The 27,459-nt window shown below is 47.6% G+C and overlaps 1 protein-coding gene across 2 annotated transcripts in view; it reads left to right on the top strand.

Annotated features, from left to right (window-relative positions):
- ddah1 (dimethylarginine dimethylaminohydrolase 1) overlaps positions 1-25,809 on the top strand; it is a 139,019-nt gene extending 113,210 nt beyond the window's left edge. For both annotated transcript variants that reach the window (XM_063064802.1, XM_063064803.1), the window contains exons 2-6: positions 8,780-8,879; positions 11,306-11,379; positions 12,317-12,436; positions 19,915-20,058; positions 24,418-25,809. In XM_063064802.1, coding sequence (XP_062920872.1) covers positions 8,780-8,879; positions 11,306-11,379; positions 12,317-12,436; positions 19,915-20,058; positions 24,418-24,528 — 549 coding nt within the window. In that variant the 3' untranslated portion in view covers positions 24,529-25,809. The remainder of the gene's footprint in view (positions 1-8,779; positions 8,880-11,305; positions 11,380-12,316; positions 12,437-19,914; positions 20,059-24,417) is intronic.
- Positions 25,810-27,459: the final 1,650 nt, after the last annotated feature.

Genomic DNA, 27,459 nt, shown 5'->3' with positions numbered 1-27,459 from the left:
CATTCACGACCTGACGAAACAAGAATCGATCAATTTCTGCCCTTAATATACATAAAGTTGGCCTCCACAGCTGCCTGTGGCAAAGAATTCCACAGATTCGCCACTCTCTGGTTAAAGAAATTCCTCCTCATCTCTGTTCTGTGACTGGCACAGTAGCATAGCAGTTAGTGCCAGCCAGAAGATCGTGGTCCATATCTCACCGCTGTGTGCAAGGAATTTGTATGTTCTCCCCATGACCATATGGGTTTCCACCCACATTCCAAAGAGGTATGGGTTAGGGTTAGTTATTTGTGGGCATACTGTGTTGGCACCGGGAGCCCATCCTCGGACTGTGTTCGTCATTGATGCAAACGGCGCATTTCACTGTATGTTTCACTGGTTCAAGTACGTGTGACAAATAAAGCTAAACTTAAACTTACCTTGAAAAGATTCTTGTGATTATAAGGTTGTGTATGGTAGACGTGCATACTTTGATAAATGCACTTGGAACTTTGGAGGGGAGGCTGGCAACTGTACAATCCTTTATTTTCTGAATTAACCACCAATGATGCAAACCTCTTGGAGTGTCAATAACTGGAATGTATCTTTACTGAGATTTTTGAAATATCTGCCACTGATGTATCCTTGAATTTATTTTCCAAGTCCTCATGAGCCAATTCTGACCTCATACCATTGTAATCAAGTTTATTTAGATTTAGATCACTAGTTTCAGTCCCACATTTTTCATCCTCAATTTGACTTTGAAATATTATCACACTGTGATCATGCTTTTCCAAATTGAGGTCATTAATTCATTTTTTCTTATTACATAATACTGACTTAACCCTTCCCCGCTGGGCCCCAGAGCTGGCCACAGTGTCACTGGCCTGGCTCCTGCTGCTGTGCTCTGATAGGTCATCTCCCCAGGTGGGGCATACCTGTGGCTGAGGGGAATGGCCACTGGGGAACCCAGCACAAACTGCTTACTGTCCTTACTTCTGGAGGTTACCCAGCTACTGTCTGAAGCCTGCACTCTGGTTGTTGCCACCTCAGTAGAAGTCTCATCTATGAGGTTTTCAACCTCCACGATTGTCCTGAGTGTATCCAGCTCCAGTTGCTTGACCTTGTCAGTCAGGAGCTGAAGTTGGATGCACTTCCCACAGACGTAGTCATCAGGGAGACCGTTGGGTACCTTGCAATCCCATATCTCACAGGGTGAGCATTCCACTCCCTTAACTACCATCCTGCCTATATCAAAACAATGGTTAACGTGTCCTATAGTTATTGCAATGAACGGTGGTTGCCTGTTGTATCAGACGATGACAGGAACCCTGTGTGGGAGAGGTTTAAAGTGGAAAAACTGTCGCACTGGGACAGTCCCGCCCTCTCGAGCTCGGAAGTCCAGGACCAGTGGTACAAGTGGTCTGGGATCTTCCTTGATTGTGGTGGATGACCAGGACCACCTCTGTGCCTTGTTGAGGCCTTTACGCTGCGTGGAGTGTTGCAAAACTGCCTTCCTGGCCATGAGATCTCACTGTAGATATTATCCGCCCAGTTTGCCGAAGCTGATTGCATGTGCTTGGCCAGGCATCTCCCTATCTCACCAGTGGCTACTCTCACCTGTCGAGGCGGTGTACCAGGGTGTGGCTGCTGTCCTTGAAAACAGCTACTTGGAGCCACAGGAGAGAGCTGAGTCTCCACTGGGGACCAAAGGTGAGTGAGCTGCCCCAGAATGGACACAACGAGCCCCTCCACCAGAGGTGCTACCCCTCCCTGGACACCCCATACACCCCAGTTATTGCAGCACTTTCTGACTAAACCCTCTGTTCGGTGACGTGTACCCTCACCTGCAGTAAAGCTGTTGATGGGTGGGAGGGGGTGGGCAGTACACCCCTCTCACCTGTGACATATTTCTCATCCTCATCCAAACCAATTTACCTTTTGATCTTTTGAAGCTATACGTCATTCCTTCCCCTTCAACCTGGAAAAGAGTGAAGTGATTCAATTTGGAAGGTCGGACTTGAAGGCAGAGTATTGCAGTCAGGGAGTCGGAAGACCATAAGACATAGGAGCAGAATTAGGCCATTCAGCCCATCAAATATGCTCCACCATTCCATCATGGCTGATCCCGGATCCCACTCAACCCCAAACACTTAACTTCTCGCCAAATCCTTTGATGCCCTGACCGATCAGGAAACGATCAACTTCTGCCTTAAATATACACCCAGACTTGGCCTCCTCCACAGTCTGTGGCAGAGCATTCTACAGACTGCTAAAAAAAATTCCTCCTTACCTCTGTTCTAAAGGATCACCCATCAATTCTGAGGCCGTGCCCTCTAGTTCTGGGTACCCCCACCATAGGAAACATCCTCTCCACATCCACCCTATTTAGTCTTTTCAATATTCGGTAGGTTTCAATGAGATTCCTGCCACCCACCCCCCCCCCCACCGCATCCTTCTAAATTCCAGTAAGTACAGGCCCAAAGGAGCGAAATCTCCTCATATGTTAACCCCTTCATTCCCAGAATCAAACTCGTAAACCTCCTCTGGACTCTCTCCAATGACAACACCTCCTTTCCGAGGTATGGGGCACCAACTGTTGACAATACTCCAAGTGCAGTCTGACTAGTGTCTTATAAAGCCTCAGCATTATCTCCTTGCTTTTATATTCTATTCCCCTTGAAATAAATGTCAACATTGCATTTGCCTTCTTCACCACAGGCTCAACCTGTAAATTAACCTTCTGGGAGTCTTGCACGAGGACTCCTAAGTTCCTCTGCACCTCTGATGTTTGAACCTTCTCCCCATTTAGATAATAGTCCGCACTATTGTTTCTTTTACCAAAATGCATTATCGTACATTTCCCAACACTGTATTCCATCTGCCACCTTTTTTACCCATTCTTCCAATTTGTCTTAGTCCTGCTGCAATCGCATTGCTTCCTCAGCACTACCTACCCCTCCACCTATCTTCGTATCATTTGCAAACTTTGCTGGAAAGTTATGTGCCAGGGGTCCCAAAACTGATCTCTGCAGAACACTACAGGTCACTGACCTCTGGGCAAAATACTCTCCATCTACTGCCACCCTTTGCCTTCCATGGGCAAGTCACACAGCTACATTCGCCCGGATCCCATGCTTTCTGACTCTCTGAGCCTATCATGGAAAAGCTTATCAAACATCTTATATTCACCACATCCACTGCTCTACCTTCATCAATATGCTCTGTCACGTCCTCAACAAATTCAGTCAGGCTCGTGAGGCATGAAGGCAAAGCCACGTTGACTATCCATAACCAGACTCTGCTTCTCCAAATGCTTGTAAATCCTATCTTTAAAAACTTTCCCAATAATTTGCCCACCACTTAAGTAAGACTCACTGGTCTATAATTCCCAGGATCATCCCTACTCCCTTTTTTGAACAAAGGAATAACATTTGTCACCCTCTAATCATCAGGATCTACTCCTACGGCTAGTGAGATGCAAAGATTATTGCCAAAGATGCAGTAATCTCGTCTCTCGTTTCGCATAGTAACCTGGGGTACATCCTGTCGGGCCGTCAGTGCCTTATCGATCAGGATCAGAATCAGAATCAGGTTTAATATCACTAGCATATGTCGTGAAATTTGTTGTGATGTGGCAGCAGTATATTGCAAAGCAATGGTATTACAGTAAATATATACATATACACTGGTAAAATGGTATTACAGTAAATATATACATATACACTGTGTATATTGTGCGTGTGTGGGTGTGTGTGTGCGTGTGTTAAAGAAGTAGTGCATAAAAAGTAGAGAGGTGGTGTTGATGGGTTCCTTGTCCATTCAGAAACCTGATGCGGAGGGGAAGGAGCTGCTCCTGAATCTTCAGCTTTCTGTACCACCACCCTGATGGTAACAATGAGAAGAGAACATGACCTGGGTGATGGGATCCTTCATGACGGATGCCGCCTTTCTGAGGCATCGCTCCCAGAGGCTATCCTGGATGAAAATATTTTTCAGAAGTTTTAGCATGTTGTGTTCCACCATATGCTGCGGCATATCGGGCTGCTTTACGCTGTCCTCACAAATGGTAATGTCCCCCTTACTGGTGAACACTAAACAAAGTATTGTGCCGACCCAGTTTCCGGCTCACTCGAACCGGCTCACAACAGCACGCTCAGGCAGAGGGCCGGCCCCAGAAAGGGCACCAGGCCATCTTCACCAGCAGGGGGGAAAATCCCGCGCGGAAATGGTCTGGGAATATGCATTCCCCACAGCAGTCCCGCCCCAGGGAGGGCGGGAACGGGGAGGCTTTAAAGCAGGCCACGAAGTTTGAATAAATCTCTTTCATCGCAACTCTAACTCACCGACTCCGTGTGGTTATTCTAGCGCTGTGTGTAGCACACCGCTACAATTGGTGACCCCAACGGCCCAAACGATATTTGGACCAGAGATGACTGACGCCGCATCTGTTCACGCAGTTTCGTTAAAACTGCCAAGCTTTTGGACGCTGCGATCCCAATTATGGTTCGAACAAGCAGAAGCTCAATTCCACATTCGGCAGATAACCTCGGAGTCCACTTGCTACTACTACGTGCTGAGCTCACTCGACCAAGAGACTGCTGCACAAGTTGAGGAGTTTATACAGTAGCCCCCGGAGAACGGCAAATACACAACATTCAAAACCCTGCTCATAAGGACTTTCGGACTCTCACGGCGCGAACGAGCACGCCGCTTAATGCACCTGGATGGTTTGGGAAACAGGCCGCCGTCAGCATTAATGAACGAGATGCTGGCCCTGGTTGAAGGGCACAAACCCTGCCTCATGTTTGAGCAGGCGTTCCTAGAGCAACTGCCCGAGGACATATGCCTGCTGCTGTCCGACGCAGATTTCAGCAACCCCCGGGAGGTGGCGGCCCGAGCAGATGTGCTGTGGAATGCCAGGAAAGAGAGAGGGGCATCCGTCGCACAGATCACCAAACCATGTGCCCAATGACAGACCAGACCAGGCCCGGCAGCAGAGCCTACAAAACCCGGCGACGGGAGTGAGGAGCCCAACGAACAATGGTGTTTCTACCACCAGCGGTGGGGCACAGAGGCCCGCCGCTGCAGACCGCCCTGCAAATTCCCGGGAAATGCCAGGGCCAGCCGCCGCTGATGGCTACGGCGGCTGGCCATCAGGACAGCCTCCTGTACGTCTGGGACAAGCAGTCAGGACGCCGCTTTTTGGTCGACACCGGAGCGGAGATCAGCGTCTTACCTCCAACGAATTACGACACCCGCAACAGAGAACCGGGACCCACCCTGAGGGCCGCTAATGGCAGCACTATACGAACCTACGGCACCCGCACGGTGCGGCTACAGTTCAGCTCCAGCCGGTTCACGTGGGACTTCACACTGGCCGCCGTGGCCCAACCACTGCTGGGGGCAGATTTTCTACGAGCCCACAGCCTGCTGGTCGACTTGCAAGGGAAGCGATTAGTCCACACCAAGACTTTTCAAACGTTCTCCCTGGGTGAAACACAGTTGCCAGCCCCACACCTGGACTCCATCACGCTGTCCGACGATGAATTCACCAGGGTCCTGGCGGATTTCCCATCAGTACTGACACCGCAGTTCACAGCAGCCATGCCCAGACACGGAGTACAGCACCACATCCCGACCCAGGGACCACCCCTCCACGCCTGTGCTCGAAGGCTTCCCCCAGACAAGCTCCAACTGGCGAAGGAGGAGTTCAAGAAGATGGAGGAATTGGGGATCATACGACGGTCCGACAGCCCATGGGCCTCCCCTCTTCACATGGTGCCCAAGGCAACGGGGGGCTGGAGACCATGCGGTGACTACCGCAGACTGAACGATGCTACAACGCCAGACCGCTACCCTGTGCCGCACATTCAAGACTTCGCAGCAAACCTACACGGCGCAAGGATCTTTTCCAAGGTAGACCTTGTCTGGGGATACCATCAAATCCCTGTACATCCGGACGACATCCCCAAAACAGCACTTATCACCCCGTTCAGACTTTTCGAATTCCTCCGAATGCCGTTTGGTCTAAAGAATGCTGCACAGACTTTCCAGCGGCTAATGGACGCGGTGGGACGCGACCTGGACTTTGCCTTCATCTATTTGGACGACATCCTCATAGCCAGCAGTAGTCGGCAGGAGCATCTGTCCCACCTCCGCCAGCTCTACTCCCGCCTGAGCGAATTCGGCCTTACAATCAACCCAGCCAAATGCCAGTTCGGACTCGACAACATCGACTTCCTGGGCCACAGGATTACTAAAGACGGGGCAACCCCGCTGCCCGCCAAGGTAGACGCGGTCCTCCGACCCAACACAGCGGTCGATGGAATACTGGAACAACTCATCGAGGGTCGCTGGCAACCCCTGGCGTTCTTCAGCAAACACCTACGACCACCCGAACTCAAATACAGTGCTTTCGACCAGGAGCTATTGGCACTATACCTGGCAATCCGGCATTTCAGGTACTTCTTGGAAGGTAGGCCCTTCACCGCGTTCACAGACCACAAACCACTTACCTTTGCATTCACGAAGGTGTCCGACCCCTGGTCGTCCCGCCAGCAGCGACATCTGTCCTACATCTCCGAGTACACGACGGACATCCGGCATGTCTCTGGAAAGAACAATGTCGTGGCAGACGCACTTTCCAGACCTACCATACAGGCCCTGTCCCAGGGGGTGGACTATGCAGCGCTGGCAGAGGCACAGCAGGCAGACGCTGAGATCCCCAGTTACAGGACTGCAGTCTCCAGTTTACAGCTCCAAGACCTCCCCGTAGGCCCAGGTGAGAGGACCCTACTGTGTGACGTAGCTACTGGCCAACCCCGCCCCGTCGTCCCAGCAGCCTGGCGCCGGCAGGTTTTCGAATCCATTCACAACTTAGCGCACCCCTCCATCAGGACAACCGTCCGGCTGGTCTCCAACAGGTTCGTGTGGCATGGACTTCGTAAGCAGGTCAGTGAATGGGCCAAAACGTGTATGCAGTGCCAAACGGCCAAGGTGCAGCGGCACACCAAGGCTCCGCCGCAGCGGTTCGAACCCACCCGCTGGAGGTTCGACCACATCCATGTGGATATCGTGGGGCCCCTGCCAGTGTACGAGGAGCACAGTACCTCCTAACTATGATGGACCGGTTCACCAGATGGCCAGAGGCAGTCCCGCTCAGCGACACCACCTCCGAATCTTGCGCCCAAGCACTGATCGCAACCTGGGTAGCACGCTTCAGGGTACCAGCCCACATTACCTCTGACAGGGGCACCCAGTTCACCTCCAGCCTGTGGTCAGCTATGGCCAGCCTTTTAGGAACACAGCTACACCACACAACTGCCTACCACCCACAGTCGAACGGACTAGTGGAGCGTTTCACCCGTCACCTGAAATCGGCTCTCATGGCCCGCCTGGAGGGGCCTAACTGGGTGGACGAGCTACCCTGAGTCCTGCTCGGAATCCGCACGGCGCCCAAGGAGGATCTGCACACCTCGTCGGCCGAGTTGGTGTACGGCACACCCCTGGTCGTCCCAGGAGAGTTCATACCAGCCCCAAGGGGCAAGAGGAAGAACCCACAGCAGTCCTGGACAGACTACGGGAGAGGCTCGGTAACCTGGCCCCCATACCCAGTTCACAGCACGGACAGAGCCCGACCTGCGTACCCAAAGACCTGCAGAACTGTAAGTTTCTTTTTGTACGACGGGGCGGACACCGGGCACCGCTACAGCGGCCCTACGAGGGGCCGTTTAAGGTGATCGGGAACAACGGGTCCACATTCGTGCTGGACATTGGGGGAAGAGAGGAGGTTTTCACGGTGGACCGACTCAAACCGGCCCATGTGGACTTGGCGCAACCGGTCCAGGCTCAGGCACCGCGGCACAGGGGCAGACCTCCCAAACAGAGGCCGATCCAGACTGTGGACATTGGGGGAGGTATCAGCGGTTCTGGGGGTGGGGGGGGTTATGTGGCGACCCACGAACCGGCCCACGAAACAGCGCGTGCAGGCAGAGGGCCGGCCCCAAAAAAGGCGCCAGGCCATCTTCACCAGCAGGGGGAAAATCCCGCGCGCTGAAAGGGTCTGGGGATATGCATTCCCCACAGCAGTCCCGCCCCAGGGAGGGTGGGAACGGGAAGGCTTTAAAGCAGGCCACGAAGTTTGAATAAATCTCTTTCATCGCAACTCCAACTCACCGACTCCGTGTGGTTATTCTAGCGCTGTGTGTAGCACACCGCTACAGTATCAGTGAGGACCTCTCCTACCTCCTCTGAGTCTGGACACATGTTTCCTCAACTGCGCTCAATCAATCCCACCTTACTCTGGCCTCTTCTTCATATACTGTATGTGTAGAACACCTTGGGATTTTCCTTAATCCAGTTCACCAAAGCCTTCTCATGCCCTCTTCTAGCTCTCCTAGGTCCAATTTTCAGCTCCTTTTTGACTTCCTTGTAACCCTCTGGAGCCCCGTCCAATCCTGGCTTCCTAAATAATTTTCCGACACGTTTCATTTGAGGTAGTTTTCACCAGAAGATGATGACTATTTTTGTTCTTTCTTTCTCAGTCATCGTTTGCCTTTTTTTCTTTGCTTCTTTCTCACTTACAGTAGAATGAGTTAGTCACTATCATTATTTGTTTTGAAGTGGTTGTAATCACATGATTTTTGCCTCGTGTTTGACTTCTGAAGAACCTTTTGGACAATATCATTTCCAGATCCCGTATTGGCGACCAGAACTGAACACAGTTGTTTGGCATGTTTTCTGTGTAAGGCAGTCTGTTCAGTTTGAAAACCCTGTACTTGTTTTTTTTTAAATATAGGTGGAAAGTACAAAGAAAGTTCTAACTCAGCTTGGTCTTAATATCGTGGAAATGGTTGATGAGACGGCAACGCTCGATGGTGGTGACATCCTGTTCACAGGTAGGGGATCCTCATCAATTAAGTCACGGCTGACTCTCCGCGTCTGTTTGATCCCAAATGGCGCACCCCTTGTCTAGAATGTAAGCAACCCCAGTGATATCAATGAGCTAGAATGGGGGAGGTCATTCAGCCCTTTTAAACCAGTCCTGCCTTTCCTGCTCCTCTTCCTCCTTTTTCAGACCCTTGGGATTGAGAGTGACTGGTTTGCATGGGTATGGAGGAGACCGACGAAGTCAATGTGGGAATGGCAGTCTCCACCACAAATATAGCAAGAGGGGTTTGCCAAGACAACTGGAATTTGCAAAGTGGTTGGATCCTTCAGTGTTTCAACAGAGATTGTGCGAGCTCTTGGCATCTGTCTACACTTCTCACTACCTCGGTAAAGTAGCTGGCATAGTCAAAGACCCCATGTACCCGGACATCCTCTCTCTCCAACTCCCATTGGGCAGAAGATAAAAAATCTGAAATCACATCTCACCAGGCTCAAGGATAGCGTTTACCCCACCGTTATAAAACTATTGAATGACCCTCTAGTACAATCAGATGGGCACTTAACCTCACAACCTGCCTCATTGTATTCTTGCACTTTATTGTCTATCTGCACTGCACTTTCTCTGTAGCAATTTATTCTGCATTCTCTTACTGTTTTCATCACTAATCCCACCCATCCCCTGTGCACCGAAACAGAGGCAGTTGTGCTAATCTCTAAGGGGGACCCTCCTCTCTCCCCAGCCACCCTTTGACTCTTAGTTTAGCTATAGAACATCATGGGATTTTCCTTAACCTTACTTGCCAGATACATGACGTACCCTCTTTGCCCTTCTGATTTCCTTCATAAGAGTATTTTTTATCTTGTTATAGTTATCAAGGGATTCACTCGATCCAGATCTAAACCCATTAATTCCTTCTTCTGCTTGACCAGACCCCTGCTATCTCTCGTCAGCCAAGTTTCCCCACACTTACCAGGTTTACCCCTCACGCTGACAGGAATGTCGTGCTTCTGGACCCTTGATCTTGCTCTCCTAAAAGCTTCCCGCTTCCCATTTGCTCCTCTCCCTTCAAACAAGCTCAATCGATCAACCTCTGCTAGATCCGCAAACAGGAAAACATCTGCAGGTGCTGGAAATCCAGAGCAACCCTCCACACACAAGATGCTGGAGGAACTCAGCAGGCCAGGCAGCATCTGTGGAGAAGAGTACAGTCGACGTTCATTAGGACCTCTGCTAGATCCTGCCTAATTCTCTCAGAATTAGCTCTGTTCCAGTTTAGGACCCTAACCTGTGGGCTTGGCCTGTCTTAAACACAGATCCCGCAGGTGCTGGAAATCTTGAGCAACACCCATAAACTCAGCTAGTCAGGCCGCCACTATGGATTTCACCCAGTCCTGATGAAGGGTCTTGGCCCAAAATGTCGACAGTTTACACTTTTTCACAGATGCTGTCTGGCCTGCTGAGTTCCTCCAGCATTTTGTCTGCTTTCCCCTTAAACATTTGGCCTTTCACCTTTAACCCATGACCTCTAGTCTCACCCAACTGGAAAAAGCCTGTTTGCATTTACCTTATATATACCCTTCAGAATTTTGAGTACCTCTATCAAATCTCTCGTTCCCCCGCATACCGGGGAATAAATTCCTAACCTTTTTAGCCTTTCCCGATAATTCATGACCTCAAGTCCCGGCAACATCCTTGTAAATTTTCTCTGCACTCTTTGAATTGGATTTACGTCTTTCCTTTGGGGAGGTGACCAAAACTGCCCACAATACTACTTCTGAATGCAACCCATCAGTAAACAGCTGACACAAAGTTGATCACATCTGTGGGAAAGAATGGCAAGCCTCTCCCAGATTATATCCAGAAGGATTTCCTAACTTCAGTCTGTTTCTAATTTATACTGGGCTGTTAACTGCGTAAAGAGATTTCACAATTCCAGTCAGCAGAAATACTTTAGTCCGTTTAAGTTCAAATTCACTTCATTGTCATTCATCCGTAAACGTGTTTACTGCCAAACGAAACAGCGTTCCTCTGGACCAAGCATCGATAACACCTTCAAAAGGCAATAATTTCAGTCCTTGGCAATGCCTCAAAAAGACAACGCCCCATTAGGGACCCCCGTCATCCAGGCCATGGCCTCTCCTCATTGCTACCATCGGGAAGGAGGTACAGGAGTTTGAAGACTCCATTCAGCATTTCAGGAACAGCTTCTTCCCCTCCGCCATCAGATTTCTGAATGGACAATGAACCCATGAACACCAGCTCACCCATTCCTTTTTACTCTCTCTTTGCACTAATTTAATTTAATTTTTCTTTTTTATACATTCTTATTGTAATTTACAGTTTTTATTATTCTATATTTCAATGTGCTATGCCACAAAACAACAGATTTCGTGAATATGCCAATGATGTTGAGCCTGATTCTGATTCTGATAGGGAAAGAATTCTTCGTGGGCCTTTCAAATAGAACCAACCAGCGTGGTGCGGAGATTCTGGCCGACGTTTTTAAGGTAAGTGATGTTTTGTTTGGATTTCTTTCTGGAACAGAGATGAGGCCTGGTGGAGGATTTAATCAAACAAACTTTGGTTTGGGTTGATGACGAGGAGGTGTTTTCATTTACAGGAAGTCAAAGCTGCAAATACCAGAGTTATTCAGGAATTTGTGCAAATCCTTGTTTCTCAGACTGGGGAGGGGAGAGAGGGAGGAGCAGGTGTGGAGCAGAGGGGATGGTTGTCTGCCTCGTATCCTGGAATTCTCACTCTCACTCTTTCACTCCCGCGTCACCCACTCTCATACTGTCTTAGATACACAAGTGCACACTCACACTCACTGTCAGTCACACTTGCACATCCTCTCCCACACCCGCACAGTCTCTCGCACAAGCACACGTACACACTCGTACTACCAGTCACACACTCACACTCTCACACCCACACCATCCCTCATACACACACGTTCACTCTGACGCTCACTCCCGCTCACACACTTTCACACGTATAAATGCTCACTCACACTTACTCTCACACTGTCACATCTCTTTCACACTCACATGCACTGGCACACTCCTCTCCATGTACACTCTCACATGCACAATTACACACACCTTCCCCCTTCCCCCTGCTCCTTCCCACTTTACCCCTCCCCTGCTCCTTTTCCCCTTCCTACCCTTCCCCCACTCTTTCACCCCCTCTCCCTCCCCCTTTTTCTCCCTGTCCCACCCTCTCTCTCACGCCCACATACAGTTGAGACCACAGTGAGTGTTGGGACAGAACACTGGCAGGACGTTGCTGGAGGGACTGTTTACCAGAGACAGAACAACAAACCCATTGATACTGAGCGGCGACAGGAGGAATGTGGAAGTGAGAAACAGCCAGAACTCCGTCTCTGCTTGGACGCTGTTGCCTTTTGGTGTCGATACTCAGGTTGATTCCTGCTCCCTCCTGTAGGACTATGCTGTCTCCAAAGTCTCTGTCAAAGGGGCGCTACACCTGAAAAGTTTCTGCACGATGGCTGGTCCGGGACTCATCGCCATTGGCTCCAGTAATCAGGCTCAGAAGGTGCTCACGGTAGGTGTAACAGGACTCTCGCTCCTCGAACCCGCTCTGTAATATCAGTGTGTCATCCTGCCTGTCTGGGAGTATGACGATCAGTTTTGGGCCCTTGACCTAAGAAGGGATGTGCTGGCATTTGAAGAGCATGCAGAAGAGGTTCATGAGGGTCTAGGACCAGAGGTCACGGCCTCCGAATAGAGGGACATTCCTTAGAACAGAGATGAGCAGGAATTTCTTCAGCTAGAGGGTGCTGAATCTGTGAAATTCATTGCCATAGTGACTGTGGAGGCCTAGTCATTGGGTATATTAAAAGCTGAGGTTGATAGTTTCTTGATTAGTCAGGGTATCAAAGGTTATGGGGAGAAGGCAGGAGAATGGGGTTGAGAGGGATAATAAATCAGCCATGGTGAAATGGCAGAGCAGACTCGATGGGCTGAATGGCCTAATTCTGCTCTTTTGCCTTGTGGCTTCACCCAATTCCAAATCATTTTGAGCCTTTGATAACAATCACAGGTTAACTGAGGGAACTTTTGGCAGCTGACACAGGAGACTGCAAATGCTGGAATCTGGAGTGATACGATGTAAAGGTCCCCTTTATTTATTAGATGTACAGTGAAATGTATCGTTTTCATCAGATCAAATCAGCCCACTACCGTCATGCTTCTGGCTCCAACATAGCAAGCTACAATTTACTAACCCTAAGCAGAATGTCTTTGGAATGTGGGGGATCTGGAGCATCACACGGTCATGGGGAGAACATACAAACTGCTCACGGACAACGTTGGGAATTGAGCGCCGTAAAACGATGTCCCAACTGCGACGCTGCAGTACTGTGCTTCCCCAAGCTATGTCTGGCTTGTTTTAAACCCACATCACGGACCCAATGAAGGCAACTGAATTTAAAAATACTTTGAGATAAGATATGATAAGACTCCCAAAGTTTTTCTGGTGGCTGTATCCCAGGAGAGAGACTGGTGTCCATCTGCCCCGATCAGTCCATCTTATCCCTGGTGTCAGATGTTGCTTGTTACCATTCTGACAGAGTAGAGGTTTACTACGTTAAAGATAAACTATAAATGTAACTCAATATTGAGCAGGAATACAAGAATAGTTTTTAGAGACATAGAGAGCACTACAGCACAGAAATAGGCCCTTCAGCCCATCTAGTCAATGCCAAAACGTTATGCGGCCTAGTCCCATTGACCTGCAACTGGACCATATCCTTCCATACCCCCCTCCCCATTCGTGTACCTATCCAAACTTTTTCTTGTGATGACATCGAACCCACACCCACCACTTCCACTGGCAGCTCATTCCACACTCTCATCACCCTTTGAGTGAAAACGTTTCCCCGCATGTTCCCCTTTCACCCTTAACCCATGACCTTTGGTTGTCATCCCATCCAACTTCAGTGGGAAAAGCCTGCTTGTGTTTACCCTATTGAGTTACATTTGTACTTGGACAAACTTCTGTAGATGTGTGATGGAGATTATGTATTGACTGGCTGCATCACAACCTGGTATGGAAACGCCAATGCCTTTGCGTATAAGGTCCTGCAAAGCTTCGTGGATTTGGCCCAGTACATCATGGTTAAAGCCCTCCCAACCATTGAGCACGTCTACATGAAACATTGTAGTAGGAAAGCAGCATCCATCATCAGGGACCCCCACCACCCAGGACATGCTCTCTCCTCGCTGCTGCCATCAGGTCAAACGTACAAGAGCCTCGGGACTTGCACCCCTCAACTATCAGGCACTTGAACAAAGGGGATAACTACACTCCATCCATCCGTCGAGATGTTCCTACAACCAGGGATCTCACTTTAAGGACTCTTTAACTCACTATCTCATGCTCTTGTTATTTATTGCTATTTATTTACATTGGGACTTGCACAGTTTGTTGTCTTCTTCACTCTGGTTGATCTTTCATCGATCTGGTTATAGTTATGATTCTATAGATTTGCTGAGTATGCCCAGAGGAAAGTGAATTGTATATGGTGACGTACTTTGATAATAAATTTATTTTGAAATTTGGAACTATTTATACCCCTCGTATTTTTGTACCTATAATCTTCTATTATTTTTCTTTTTAACTGCTAGCATATTCCTCAGTAAATTGTCCTGAATCCTGGACAGCACATGATCCACCACAGTAACCAACAAACAGTTTACTGCCTGGTTTGTCTTTTGTTCAACACTGAAATGACCCCACAATGTATAAACTCACTTTCAGCAACTCTACAACTCATGTTCTCACTGTTGTTTATTTACTTATTTTATTATTTTCACTATTTGTCTTTTGAACTTTGGTTGTTTGTCAGTTTGTATAGTTTTTCATAAATTTTATTCCACAATGGGTACACTGTTCTTGCCAAAGTGGTCACGGAGTGTATGTCTGTGGTCTTCTGCTGCTGCAGCCTGTCCACTTCAAAATTCAACATGTTGTGTGTTCGGAGATGCTCTCCTGCACACCGCTGTTGTAACATGTGCTATTTGAATTACTGTCACCTTCCTGTCAGCTTGAACCAGTCTGGCCATTCTCCTCTGACCTCTCTCATTAACAAGGTGTTTTGTCCCACAGAACTGCTGCTCACTGGATGCTTTTTGTTTCTCACACCATCCTCTGTAAGCTCTAGAGACTGTTGTGCATGAAAATCCCAGGAGATCAGCTATTTCTGAGATACTCAGACCACCCCGTCTGACACCAACTGTCATTCCATGATTCAAATTCACTTAAATTACCTTTCTTCCCCATTCTGATGTTTGGTCTGAACAACAACTGAACCTCCTGACCATGTCTGCATACTTTTGTGCATTGAGTTGCTGCCACATGATTGGCTGATTAGATATTTGCATTAACGAGCAGGCGTGTCTAATAAAGTGGCCACGAAGTGTGTTTCCCTCTCGACCCCATTCTCCTGAGTGTATATGTACTTTGAGGATAAATTTACTTTGATTTCTCTGAAACACTATTGACGCTGGCTGCACTAAATTAAGGTCCTTTCTAAATTTAACTTGAGTACACTCTAATCCCTGAACTCAGTCACGTTCCCTCTGTGCTAGCTCTTCTCTGCATGTCAGAGTTGTACTTAAGTTCCAGGATTTTTTTTTAAGGTTTCCAGTCAGTCAAATGATTAAATAAATATTAAGATAAAATTAATCAGAATCAGGTTTATTATTGCTAACATATGCCGTGAAATTTTTACTTTTGTGCCAGCAGTGCAGTATAATACATAAAGTAAGCTATAAATTACAATAAGACATATATCATCATCATCATTATGTACCAAGTTGTATGACATGGGCAATCATGGTCTTTCCTTCACCATGATTGTTCTTGGCAAATTTTTCTACAGAAGCGGTTTGCCATTGCCTTCTTCTGGGCAGTGTCTTTACAGGCTGGGTGACCCGACCTCTTACCGATACTATTCAGAGACTGTCTACCCGGCGTCAGTGGTCACACAGCCAGCACTTGAGATCTGCACCAGCTGCTCACATGACCATCTGCCACCTGCTCCCATGGCTTCACGTGACCCTGATCGGGTGGGTGGGGTGGAGGGGAGGTGGGGGATAAGCAGGTGCTGCCCCTTGCCCAAGGTGACCTACAAGCTAGCAGAGGGAAGGAGCACTTTACACCTCCTTTGGTAGAGACGTATCTCCACCCCAAAATGCAAAAAAGAGTGGTAGTGTTAATGTCTTCATAGTTCGTTCAGAAATCTGATGGCAGAGGGGAAGGAGCTGTTCCTGAAACATTGAGTGTGTGTCGTCAGGCTTTTCTCCCTCTGCCTGATGGTTGCAATGAGAGGAGAGCGTGTCCTGGATGATGGGGGTCCTTAATGATGGAGGCCACGTTCTTGAGTCAACACCTTTTGACGATGTCCTCGTTGGTGGGGAGCCCAGTGCCCACGATAGAGCTGGCCGAGTTTACAACTTTCTGCAGCTTTTTCCATGGGGTATAATTTAAGGTGATTGGAGGAAAGTATAGGGGGGATGTCAGAGGTGGGGTTTTTACACTGAGTGGAGGGTGAGTGGAACACCCCACCATTGGTGGTGGTGGAGGCAGATGCATTAAGGACATTTAAGGGACTTGTAGGTAGGCAAATGGATGATAGAAAAACGGAGGGTTATGTAGAAGGAAAGGGTTAGATTGAATTTAGAGTAGACTAGAGTAGGTTAATAAGTGTGGCAAGGAGCCACAGCAGAGTGATTAAGATCAGTAATCTCGAGGTCAGATTGGTAACCCAGAGAGATTTTCAAGTCAACCACATAATCTAGGAATTTCTTGTGATGCCGTATACAACAGCAGGTGTTTGAGAGCCGTTTAGCCTGACGTGGAATGGAGGGACGTACCGCAGAAGGCAGTAGTTTCTGGGAGAGATGAACTTTATTTGTAACACGTACATCGAAACATACAGTGAAACATGTCATTTCTGTCAGCGATCAACACAGTCCGAGAATGCGCTGGGGGCAGCCCACATGTGTTGACGTGCTTCTGGCACTAACACAGCATGCCCACTAACCCATCTGCCTTTGGACTGTGGGAGGAAACCAGAGCACCCGGAGGAAACCCACGCAATCACCAGGAGGATGTACAAACTCCTTACAGACGACGGCAGGAATTGAACCCTGATCAGTGATCGCCGATGTTGTAAATACCCTGCTGCTTCAGATGATGAACTATGGTCAGCACAAACATGATGGACCAAAGGGTCTGTTCTATCATCATGTCTTGCTCATAACTGAGCTCTCTGTCCCAGTCACCGGGGAAGGCAGGAAAGGTAGGTAATGCGGTCAAATGGGATAGTACATAGATGGGCAAACAGCTCAACAAGGAGTGATGGGCCAAAGCATCTGTTTCTGTGCTGCATCATCGTAGGACTCCTTCACAGTGTGGTGAATCTCCTCTTCACCCTCTCCAGTGCAGTCCTGACCTTACTTACAGAGTAACAACCACAACTGTACACAGTACTCCAGCTGTAGCTAACACTGTTGAGTTGTACAGTTGTACCATAATCTCCCTACCATTATATTCCATTCTCCATCTAATGAAGGTACATAGGCCAGAATCACCAACCTGTCCACGAGGTAATGTTGTAGCTCTATAAAACTCTGTTTAGACCACACTTGGAATATCGTGTTCAGTTCTGCTCACCTCATTATAGGAAGGATGTGGAAGCTTTAGAACAGATGTTCCCAACCTGGGAACCACAGATGCCTTGGCTAAAAAAACGGTTAGGAACCCCTGCTTTAGAAAGGGTGCAGAGGAGATTTACCAGGATGGTGCCGAGAGAGCATGCCTTATGGGGATAGGCTGAGGAAGCTAGAGCCTTTCTCTCTGGAGTGAAGGTGGATTAGATTAGATTATGAGGACACTCAGTCCTCGTTTATTGTCATTTAGAAATGCATGCATGCATGGATGAGAGGTGATTTATTAAATCACCAACACGAGAAAATCTGCAGTTGCTGGAAATCCAAAGCAAACTACACAAAATGCTGAAGAAACACAACAGGTCGGGCAGTATCTATGGAGAAGAGTCCAGACGAAGGGTCTCGGCCCATAATGTCGACTGTTTACTCTTTTCCATAGATGCTGCCTGACCTGCTGAGTTCCTCCAGCATTTTGTGTGTTGCCTGAGAGGTGAGATGATAGAGGTGTACAAAATGATATTCTGTACTTCTATCATCATGTATACCTCCTTGGTGCGCTGGAGATAAGTCTCTCCACAGGAGGTGTAAGGTGCTCCTTCCCTCCGCTAGCCTGCAGATCACCCTTGAGCAAGGTGTAGCACCTGCTTAGCCCTGTGATCAGGGTCACGTAAAGCCACGGGAGCAGGAGGTGGATGGTTGTGTGAGCAGCCGGTGCAGATCACAAGTCCTGGTTATGTGACCACTGACACCCGTAGACAATCTCTGAAGAATATTGATAACGGCTGGGGTCACCCGTCTTGTAAAGTCACTGCCCAGAAGAAGGCAATGGCAGACCACTTCTGTAGAAAAATTTGCCAAGAACAATCATGGGCACGATTGCCCACATCATACGACATTTCACATAATGATAATGATGATGGAAAAACTATGATATGAGGCAGAGATAGAGTGAACATTCAGGGATATTTTTCTCAGCCAAGATGTAGCTAATTTGAGGGTCATAATTTTAAGGTGATTGGAGAAAATTATAGGGAGAATGTCAGAGGTAGATTTTTTAGAGAGAGAGTTGTGGGTGTGTGGAACGTGCTGCCAGGGCTGGTGGTAGAAGGAGATACTTTAGGGACATTTAAGACACCCTTAGATAGACACATGGATGATAGAAAAACTGCAGAGCTATGTATGAGGGAAAGGTTAGATTAATCTTGGTGTAGGTTAAAAGGTCAGCACAACATCATAGAACATAAAACATTACAGCACAGTACAGGGTCTTCAGCCCACAAAGAAAGAAAGGAACTTAACATAGGCTTTGCCTCTTCTGCAGAAGTCTCAAACCCTCCACTCTGGCCCTGTCCACTCTCACAATGGCCACTCTGCTTAAACCTTGCTTCATTTTATAGGTCTTTTCCCAGTGCCCTGTCAATTGTGATATCTCAAACCCAACGAAAACTTCTGAAACGTGCCCCCACTTTATAAATCTCATGCTTGCTCCCTCAAAAAAGCAACTGCTTGTGATATCTTAAGCCTGTGTGGGCCAAAGGGCCTGTAGTGTGTCCTACTGTTCCGTGTTTGTTTATTTATTTATTTTTATTTCATTATTTAGGGTTAGAGATACTGTGTGGAATCAACCTTTCGAGCTGCGTCACCCAGCAACCCCGACAACACAGATTTAACCCTAACCTATCACAGGACAACTTACAATGACCTGTTAACCAGTCCATTTGAACTGTGCGAGGAAACCAGAACACCAGGAGGAGACCCATGCAGTCTATGGGGAGAACATATAGAAACCCTTATAGAACATATAGAAACCCTTATAGAAACATATAGAACATATAGAACCCCTTACTGATGATGTCAGAGTTCTGAAGCCAGAGCTACTATAGTATCGTGCCAACCACTACTCCACCATGACAAGTAAATGTGTTTGTTTGAAGATGCAATCTGAAACAGGCCCTTCCGTCCCAACAAGCCACAGCACCCAGCAACCCACCGATTTAACCCCAGCCTCATCACAGAACCATTTACAATCTATGTTCATAGCATGTCATTATTACCCAGTTTTCTGCATCAGCAAATGGAGCCTATTGAATCTTTGGTAGGTGTATTGACTGATCATCCATGATCTGCCTGAATCATTTAAACGGTTGAGTGACTGTGCCTTGGTCTGAGAATAGGTTGTAGAGTCTTGAAAGTGAGTCCATTGGTTATGGAATCAGTTCAGAGTGAAGGTGAATGAAGTTATCCACACTGGTTCAGGAGCCTGATGGTGCCTTGATCAGACCCAGAGAGGGAGCAGTTTGCATCTGTGAGACGAAGCAGATTGATGGAACTTGCTTTTCTCCACAGAACATGCAAGAGATGAGTGAACATCGCTACGACAAGCTCACTCTGCCTGATGATGAAGCTGCCAACTGTGTCTATCTCAACACCCCGGAGCATGGGCACGTCCTCCTGCACCGCTCTGCCGAGGAACACCCCGAGAGTGCAAAGGTAAGATTAAAAGCAGAATTAGGCCGTTTGGTCCATCGAATCTGCTCCGCAATGCAATCATGGCTGATTCATTATACCTCCCAACCCCATTCTCCTGCCTTCTCCCCATAACATTTGACATCCTAACTAATCAAGAACCTATCAACCTCCACTTTAAATATTGATTAGATTAGATTAGATTATGAGGACACTCAGTCCTTGTTTATTGTCATTTAGTAATGTATGTATTAAGAAATGATACAATGTTCCTCCAGTATGATATCACAGAAAGACAGGACAGACCAAGACTAAAACGGACGAAAACCACATAATTATAACATATAGTTACAGCAATGCAAAGCAGTACCGTAATTTGATAAGAGCAGACCATGGGCACGGTAAAAAAAAGTCTTAAAGTCCCGATAGCCCATCATCTCACGCAGATGGTAGAAGGGAGAAACTCTCCCTGCCATGAACCTCCAGCGCTGCAAACTTGCCGATGCAACACCCGACCACAATCCGACTCTGAGTCCGTCCGAAAACTTTGAGCCTCCGACACCGAGCACCATCTCTGCCGAGCGCTTCGACCCCGACCCCAGCCGCTGAGCAACAAGCAAAGCCGAGGACTCGGGGCCTTCCCCTCCGGAGATTCTGGATCACACAGTAGCAGCGGCAGCGAAACAGGCATTTCAGAAGTTTCTCCAGATTGCTCTCACGTCTGCCTCCATCAAATCAGGATGGTGCTCGGCACCCTACTTGACAGATAACAGATATTCATCACCGGAGTGGCCGCTGCGTGCTGCGTCGCACCGCCATCTTCTCCTCTTCTCTCAATGTACCCGGTGACTTGGCCTCCACAACGGTCCTTGGCAATGATTTCCACAGATTCAGTACCCTCTGGTTAAAGAAATTCCTCCTCATCTCCCTTCAAATGGATGTCCTTCTGTTCTGAGGCTGCCTTCTCCAGTCCTAGACTCCCTTACTATAGGAAACATCCTCTCTACAGCCACTCTGTCTCAGCCTTTCAATATTCGATAGGTTTCAATGAGATACCCCTCCATTCTTCTAAACTCCAGTGAGTACGTATTTTATTCTTTCCTTCTCATGAGCCTCCTCTGGACCCTCTCCAATGCCAACACATCTTTTCTTAGATAAGGCATTGGCATCGCTCAGATTGCACTTGGAGTGTTAGCAAAGCTGCTGCTAACACTCCAAGTGCAATCTGACCAGTGCCAATGCCTAATGAAGCTTCCTGACTGTACAAGCAAACGTAACAGTTCCTCTGCACCACGGTGCACTCACAAAACTTATAACATATAAACCGTATAACCATTACAGCACGGAAACAGACCATCTCGGCCCTTCTAGTCCATGCCGAACTCTTACTCTCACCTAGTCCCACTGACCTGCCCTCAGCCCATAACCTTCCATTCCTTTCCTGTCCATATATCTGTCCAGTTTAACTTTAAATGACAACATTGAACCTGCCTCAACCACTTCTGCTGGAAGCTCGTTCCACACAGCTACCACTCTCTGAGTAAAGAAGTTCCCCCTCATGTTACCCCTAAACTTTTGCCCCTTAACTCTCAACTCATGTTGTCTTGTTTGAATCTCCCCCACTCTCAATGGAAAAAGCCTATCTACGCCATGAAACAAAATATTATCACAGGTAAATTTATAAAATATAATTCAAAATGCTTGCATTGCACAGCATAGGTAAGCAGTAAACCGCTGCCCTAGTGGTGAGATCTTGGTGGTGGCAGGGTATTAGTCTCACAGCTGTTACCCAGTCTGACTGTCCTAGTCCTGATGCTCCGTGACCTCCTTCCTGATGGTCGTGGGTCAGAGAGATCGTGGGATGGGTGGTAAATCCCCAACAATTTCTTTAGGCCCTTTGTGTACAATGCTCCCTGTAAATGTTACAAAAAGGTGGGGAGGGAGACCCCAGTGGTTCTCCTGGTGGTTTTTACTACCTTCTGTAGGTTCTTGTGGTCTTACGCAACGGAATTTTGTGCTGAAACGCCAGCATCAAGGGACAATGTAACAGAGTAGGAAACAAGACTGAAGTTTATAGAGCACAGAGGCCACGTGTAGAGGTTCAGGAAGATGGTCACCACCTCCTTAAATACACAAGTTTTAAAGATTTGCTTTATTTGTCTCATGTCCAACAGAACATGCAGTGAAATACATGGTTTGTGTCAATGACCAACGCCATCAGAAGATGTGCTGGGGCAGTCCGCGTGTCACCATGCTTCCACTGCACACAGCATCACAGCAGCCCCCCACTCACTAACCCTAACCCCCACTCACTGACCCTAACCCCCACTCACTGACCCTAACACGTACATACCCCCACTCACTGACCCTAACCCCCACTCACTGACCCTAACACGTACATAGCCCCACTCACTGACCCTAACCCCCACTCACGGACCCTGACACGTACATACCCCCACTCACTGACCCTAACCCCCACTCACTGACCCTAACACGTACATACCCCCACTCACTGACCCTAACCCCCACTCACTGACCCTAACGTACATACCCCCACTCACTGACCCTAACACGTACATAACCTCACTCACTGACCCTAACCCCCACTCACTGACCCTAACACTCACTGACCCTAACGTACATACCCCCACTCACTGACCCTAACACGTACATAGCCCCACTCACTGACCCTAACCCCCACTCACTGACCCTAACACGTACATACCCCCACTCACTGACCCTAACACGTACATAACCTCACTCACTGACCCTAACCCCCACTCACTGACCCTAACCCCCACTCACTGACCCTAACACGTACATACCCCCACTCACTGACCCTAACACGTACATAACCTCACTCACTGACCCTAACCCCCACTCACTGACCCTAACACTCACTGACCCTAACGTACATACCCCCACTCACTGACCCTAACACGTACATAGCCCCACTCACTGACCCTAACCCCCACTCACTGACCCTAACACGTACATACCCCCACTCACTGACCCTAACACGTACATAACCTCACTCACTGACCCTAACCCCCACTCACTGACCCTAACACGTACATACCCCCACTCACTGACCCTAACCCCCACTCACTGACCCTAACACGTACATACCCCCACTCACTGACCCTAACACGTACATAACCTCACTCACTGACCCTAACCCCCACTCACTGACCCTAACGTGTACAAACCCCCACTCACTGACCCTAACCCCCACTCACTGACCCTAACACGTACATAACCCCAGTCACTGACCCTAACGTACATACCCCCACTCACTGACCCTAACCCCCACTCACTGACCCTAACACGTACATAACCCACTCACTGACCCTAACACGAGTGTCTTTGGAAACAGGAGCATTTGGAGGAAACTCACGCTGTCACAGGGAGCACGTCCAAACACCTTACAAATGGTGGCGGGAACTGAAATTTGATTGGTGACCATACACCCCTTTCAAGGGCGTTAAAGCCTAGAAATTCAACATCTTATAAAGTTAATCAGTAATCGCAGAGAAATTATCAAAGTTCAAAGTAAATTTATTAACGAAGTACCTATAAGTCATCGTATACAATTCTGAGATTCATTTTATAAAGTTTATCAGTAATCGCAGAGAAATTCCCAAAGTTCAAAAGTTTAAAGTGAATTTATTATCAAAGTAGATATATGTCATCTTATACAACCCTGAGATTTATCTTCTTCTGGGCATACCCAATAAATCTATAGAATAATAACCATAACAGAATGAATGAACAATTGCCCAACTAGGGTGTTCAAGAGCACAGAAGACAACAAACTGTGCAAATACAAAAAGAAGAAAAAATAATATAAATAAATATTAAGAATTAATAAGCAGAAAAATCTTACAAGGATGTTGCCGGAAACTTGAGGACCTGAGTTAAATGGAAAGATGAATTAGGACTTTATCACCTAGAACGTAGAAGATTGAGGGGAGATTTAATAGACGTGTTCAAAATAATGAGGGGTATAGACGGGGTAAGTGCAAGCAGGCTTTTTCCACTAATAAGAAGTTTGGATAGTTACAGGGATGGGAGGGGAGTGGAGGTAGGTGTGTTTTCAATTGGAGTGTTTAAGGGAAGTTTGGATAGTTACAGGGATGGGAGGGGAGTGGACGTAGGTGTGTTTTCAATTGGAGTGTTTAAGGGAAGTTTGGATAGTTACAGGGATGGGAGGGGAGTGGAGGTAGGTGTGTTTTCAATTGGAGTGTTTAAGGGAAGTTTGGATAGGAACGTGGAGGTCCATCAGCGAGGTGGGTGTTGCTCCAGAGTGCAGCTTTTGCCGTCTCCTGTGTCCCCACCGCACATCAAAACAGTTCTTTAAATCATATCCTCTCTCTCCTGCAGGTGTTCGAGAAACTGAAGGATTATCTGCTGATTCCAGTCGCCAACTCTGAATTGGCCAAAGTTGATGGGGGGCTAACCTGCTGTTCCATCCTCTTCAATAAAGGGGCTTGAGAAATACAATGAATTGATTTTACAAGAAAAAAAGGGGCGGTACTTTTAGTTTGGCAATAATGTGATGGTAGATTAACAGAGCCCATCTGGATTACACTGCCCCCTGTTTCTTTTGAATGCTCTTTCCTCTCCTCTCCTGCTTTATACTGCAATCAGGTGGCTCTTTATCGCCATCTGGTGATTAAAACCACTTAGAACCTTCCACTGAATGAACAACCATTAACTTACAAATGATAACAGGGTGAATTAAATTATATACAAAATAATTAATATAGATTTAGTTTAAATACTGCAGTTGATTATTTTGTGTAGGTTTTGATTTTATATACTAGGTTCTAGAACAGAGAACATGTAAAATTATGAGGGTATAGATAGGGTTAATGCAAGCAGGCATTTTCCTTTGAGCTTGAGTAAGACTAGAACTAGAGGTCATGGGTTAAGGGTGAAAGGTGAAAAGTTTAAGCGGAACATAAGGGGTTACTTCTTCACCCAGAGGGTAGTGAGAGTGTGGAATGAGCTGCCAGTAGAAGTGATGGATGTGGATTTGATTTCAATATTTAAGGGTACGTTGATGGGAGGGATATGGAAGGCTATGGTCCATGAGTGGGTCGATGGGACTAGGCAGAATAACAGTTCAGCATGGTCTAGATGGACTGAAGGACCTACTTCTGTGCTGTCGTCTTCTATGACTCCATAGAACATAGAGTTACAGCACAGTACAGGCCCTTTGGCCTATGATGTTAGGCCAGCCTTTTAACCTGCTCCAAGACCAGCCCTCCATGTTTCAGTCACCCATGTGCCTATCTAAGGGTCTGTTAAGAGTCCACACACCCAGCATTCTCTGTGTAAAAAACCTATCTCCGACATCCCCACTATACTTTCCTCCAATCACCTCAAATTGATGCCGGTCGTATTAACCACGGACAACAATGGACATCTTCCTTGGCTTTGAACCACTTCCACATTAATAAGGCACAAGACAAGATTTCTCCACACTTGACTTCATTCCATTAGAGGCACACACTGTGAAATTATGGAGCTGAGTTGTGAAGTGTTCCTAGTTCCTTCTGCTATCGACTTTGTCTGCATTCCAGCGTATTTGTATTATGTTAGTGTAGCCTTTTGCAAGGTGTCAGGTTCCAAAGATGTCATTGCATTCAGCTTGGTCACAGGAAGCCTCCTTGTTCCCGCTTTTGCCAAATGATTTCTTGACGTAGTTTTCACTGATCACCCCCCGCTTCATACTGAATAAATAAAAATCAATATCAAACCTGCATTAAATTGTGTTTTTTTTTGTACTAACCATGACTTATACTATGTATGACACCCCAAAGCTCTCAGGAATTTCTACAGATATACTGTGGAGAAGATTCTAACTGGTTGCATCACCGTCTGGTATGGTGGGGTGGGGTGAGGATACTGCACAGGATTGGAAACTCAGCCAGCTCCCCAACATCTTTATAAGGCAATGCCTCGAAAAGGCAGCATCCGTCAGTAACGACCCATATTACTCAGCATTGCTACCATCAGGAAGGACCTACAGTAGTGTGAAGACACGCACTCAGTGTTTCAGGAACAGCTTCTTCCCTTCTGTCACTGGATTTCTGAATGGACACTGAACCCATGAACACTCCTCACCACTTCCCTGCTTTTTGCACTATTTAGTTAATTTAACTTGTATTTTTCGGGCAGCACAGCAGCATGGTGGCTAACACAACACGTCACCCGGGTTCAATTCCTGTCTCTGTCTGTAAAGAGTTTGCAGGCTCTCCCTGTGCCTCTGTGGGTTTCCTCCGGGTGGTCTGGTTTCCTCCCACAGTCCAAAGTTGTACCGGTTGGTAGGATAATTGGTCATTGTAAATTATCCTGTGAATAGGCTAAGATTATATTGGGGGATTGCTGGAAGGTGCAGCTCAAAGGACCCATTTCCGTGCTGTATGTCAGTAATTAAATATTCCTTGTTGAAATTTATAGTTTTGTTTGCTATTTTTCTATCTGCCTGTCACCCATACACTCTTTCCCTGGTTCCATTCCCCCCTTCCTCCCGTTACTCCATGGTCCACTCTCCCAGAACAACGTTCAGAATCGGAATCAGGTTTAATATCACGGGCATACAGTATGTTGTAGAAACAGAAAACCTACAGCACAATACAGGCCCTTCAGCCCACAAAGCTGTGCCGAACATGTCCCTACCTTAGAAATTACTAGGCTTACCCATAGCCCTCTATTTTTCTAAGCTCAATGTACCTATCCAAAAATCTCTTAAAAGACCCTATCGTATCCGCCTCCACCACTGTTGCCGGCAGCCCATTTCACACACTCACCACTCTCTGAGTAAAAAACTTACCCCTGACATCTCCTCTGTACCTACTCCCCAGCACCTTAAACCTGTGCCCTCTTGTGGGAACCATTTCAGCCCTGGGAAAAAGTCTCTGACTATCCACACTATCAATGCCTCTCTTCATCTTATACACCTCTATCAGGTCACCTCTCATCCTCCGTCGCTCTAAGGAGAAAAGGCTGAGTTCACTCAACCTATTCTCATAAGGCATGCTCCCCAATCCAGGCAACATCCTGCAGGATATCTTGGACGCGATCTGAAACATCCCAGACCCTGGCACCTGGGAGGCAAACTACCATCTGAGTTTCTTCCCTGCGTCCACAGAATGGCCTGTCTGACCTCCTAACTACAGAGTCCCCTATCACTACTGCCTTCCTCTTCCTTTCCCCACCCTTCTGAGCCACAGGGCGGACTCTGTGCCAGAAGCACGGCCACTGTTGCTTCCCCCAGGTAGGCTGTTCCCCCCAGCAGTACTCAAACAGGAGTACTTATTGTCAAGGGGTACAGCCACAGGGGTACTCTCTAGTACCTGACTCTTCCCCTTCCCCCTCCTGACTATGACCCACGTGTCTGTCTCCCGTGGCCCCGCT

This window comes from Mobula hypostoma, chromosome 12 (genome assembly GCF_963921235.1).
Source record: "Mobula hypostoma chromosome 12, sMobHyp1.1, whole genome shotgun sequence".
Taxonomy (NCBI): domain Eukaryota; kingdom Metazoa; phylum Chordata; class Chondrichthyes; order Myliobatiformes; family Myliobatidae; genus Mobula; species Mobula hypostoma.
Note: the sequence above shows the minus strand (reverse complement) of the source record. Positions and strands in the feature narration are given on the sequence as shown.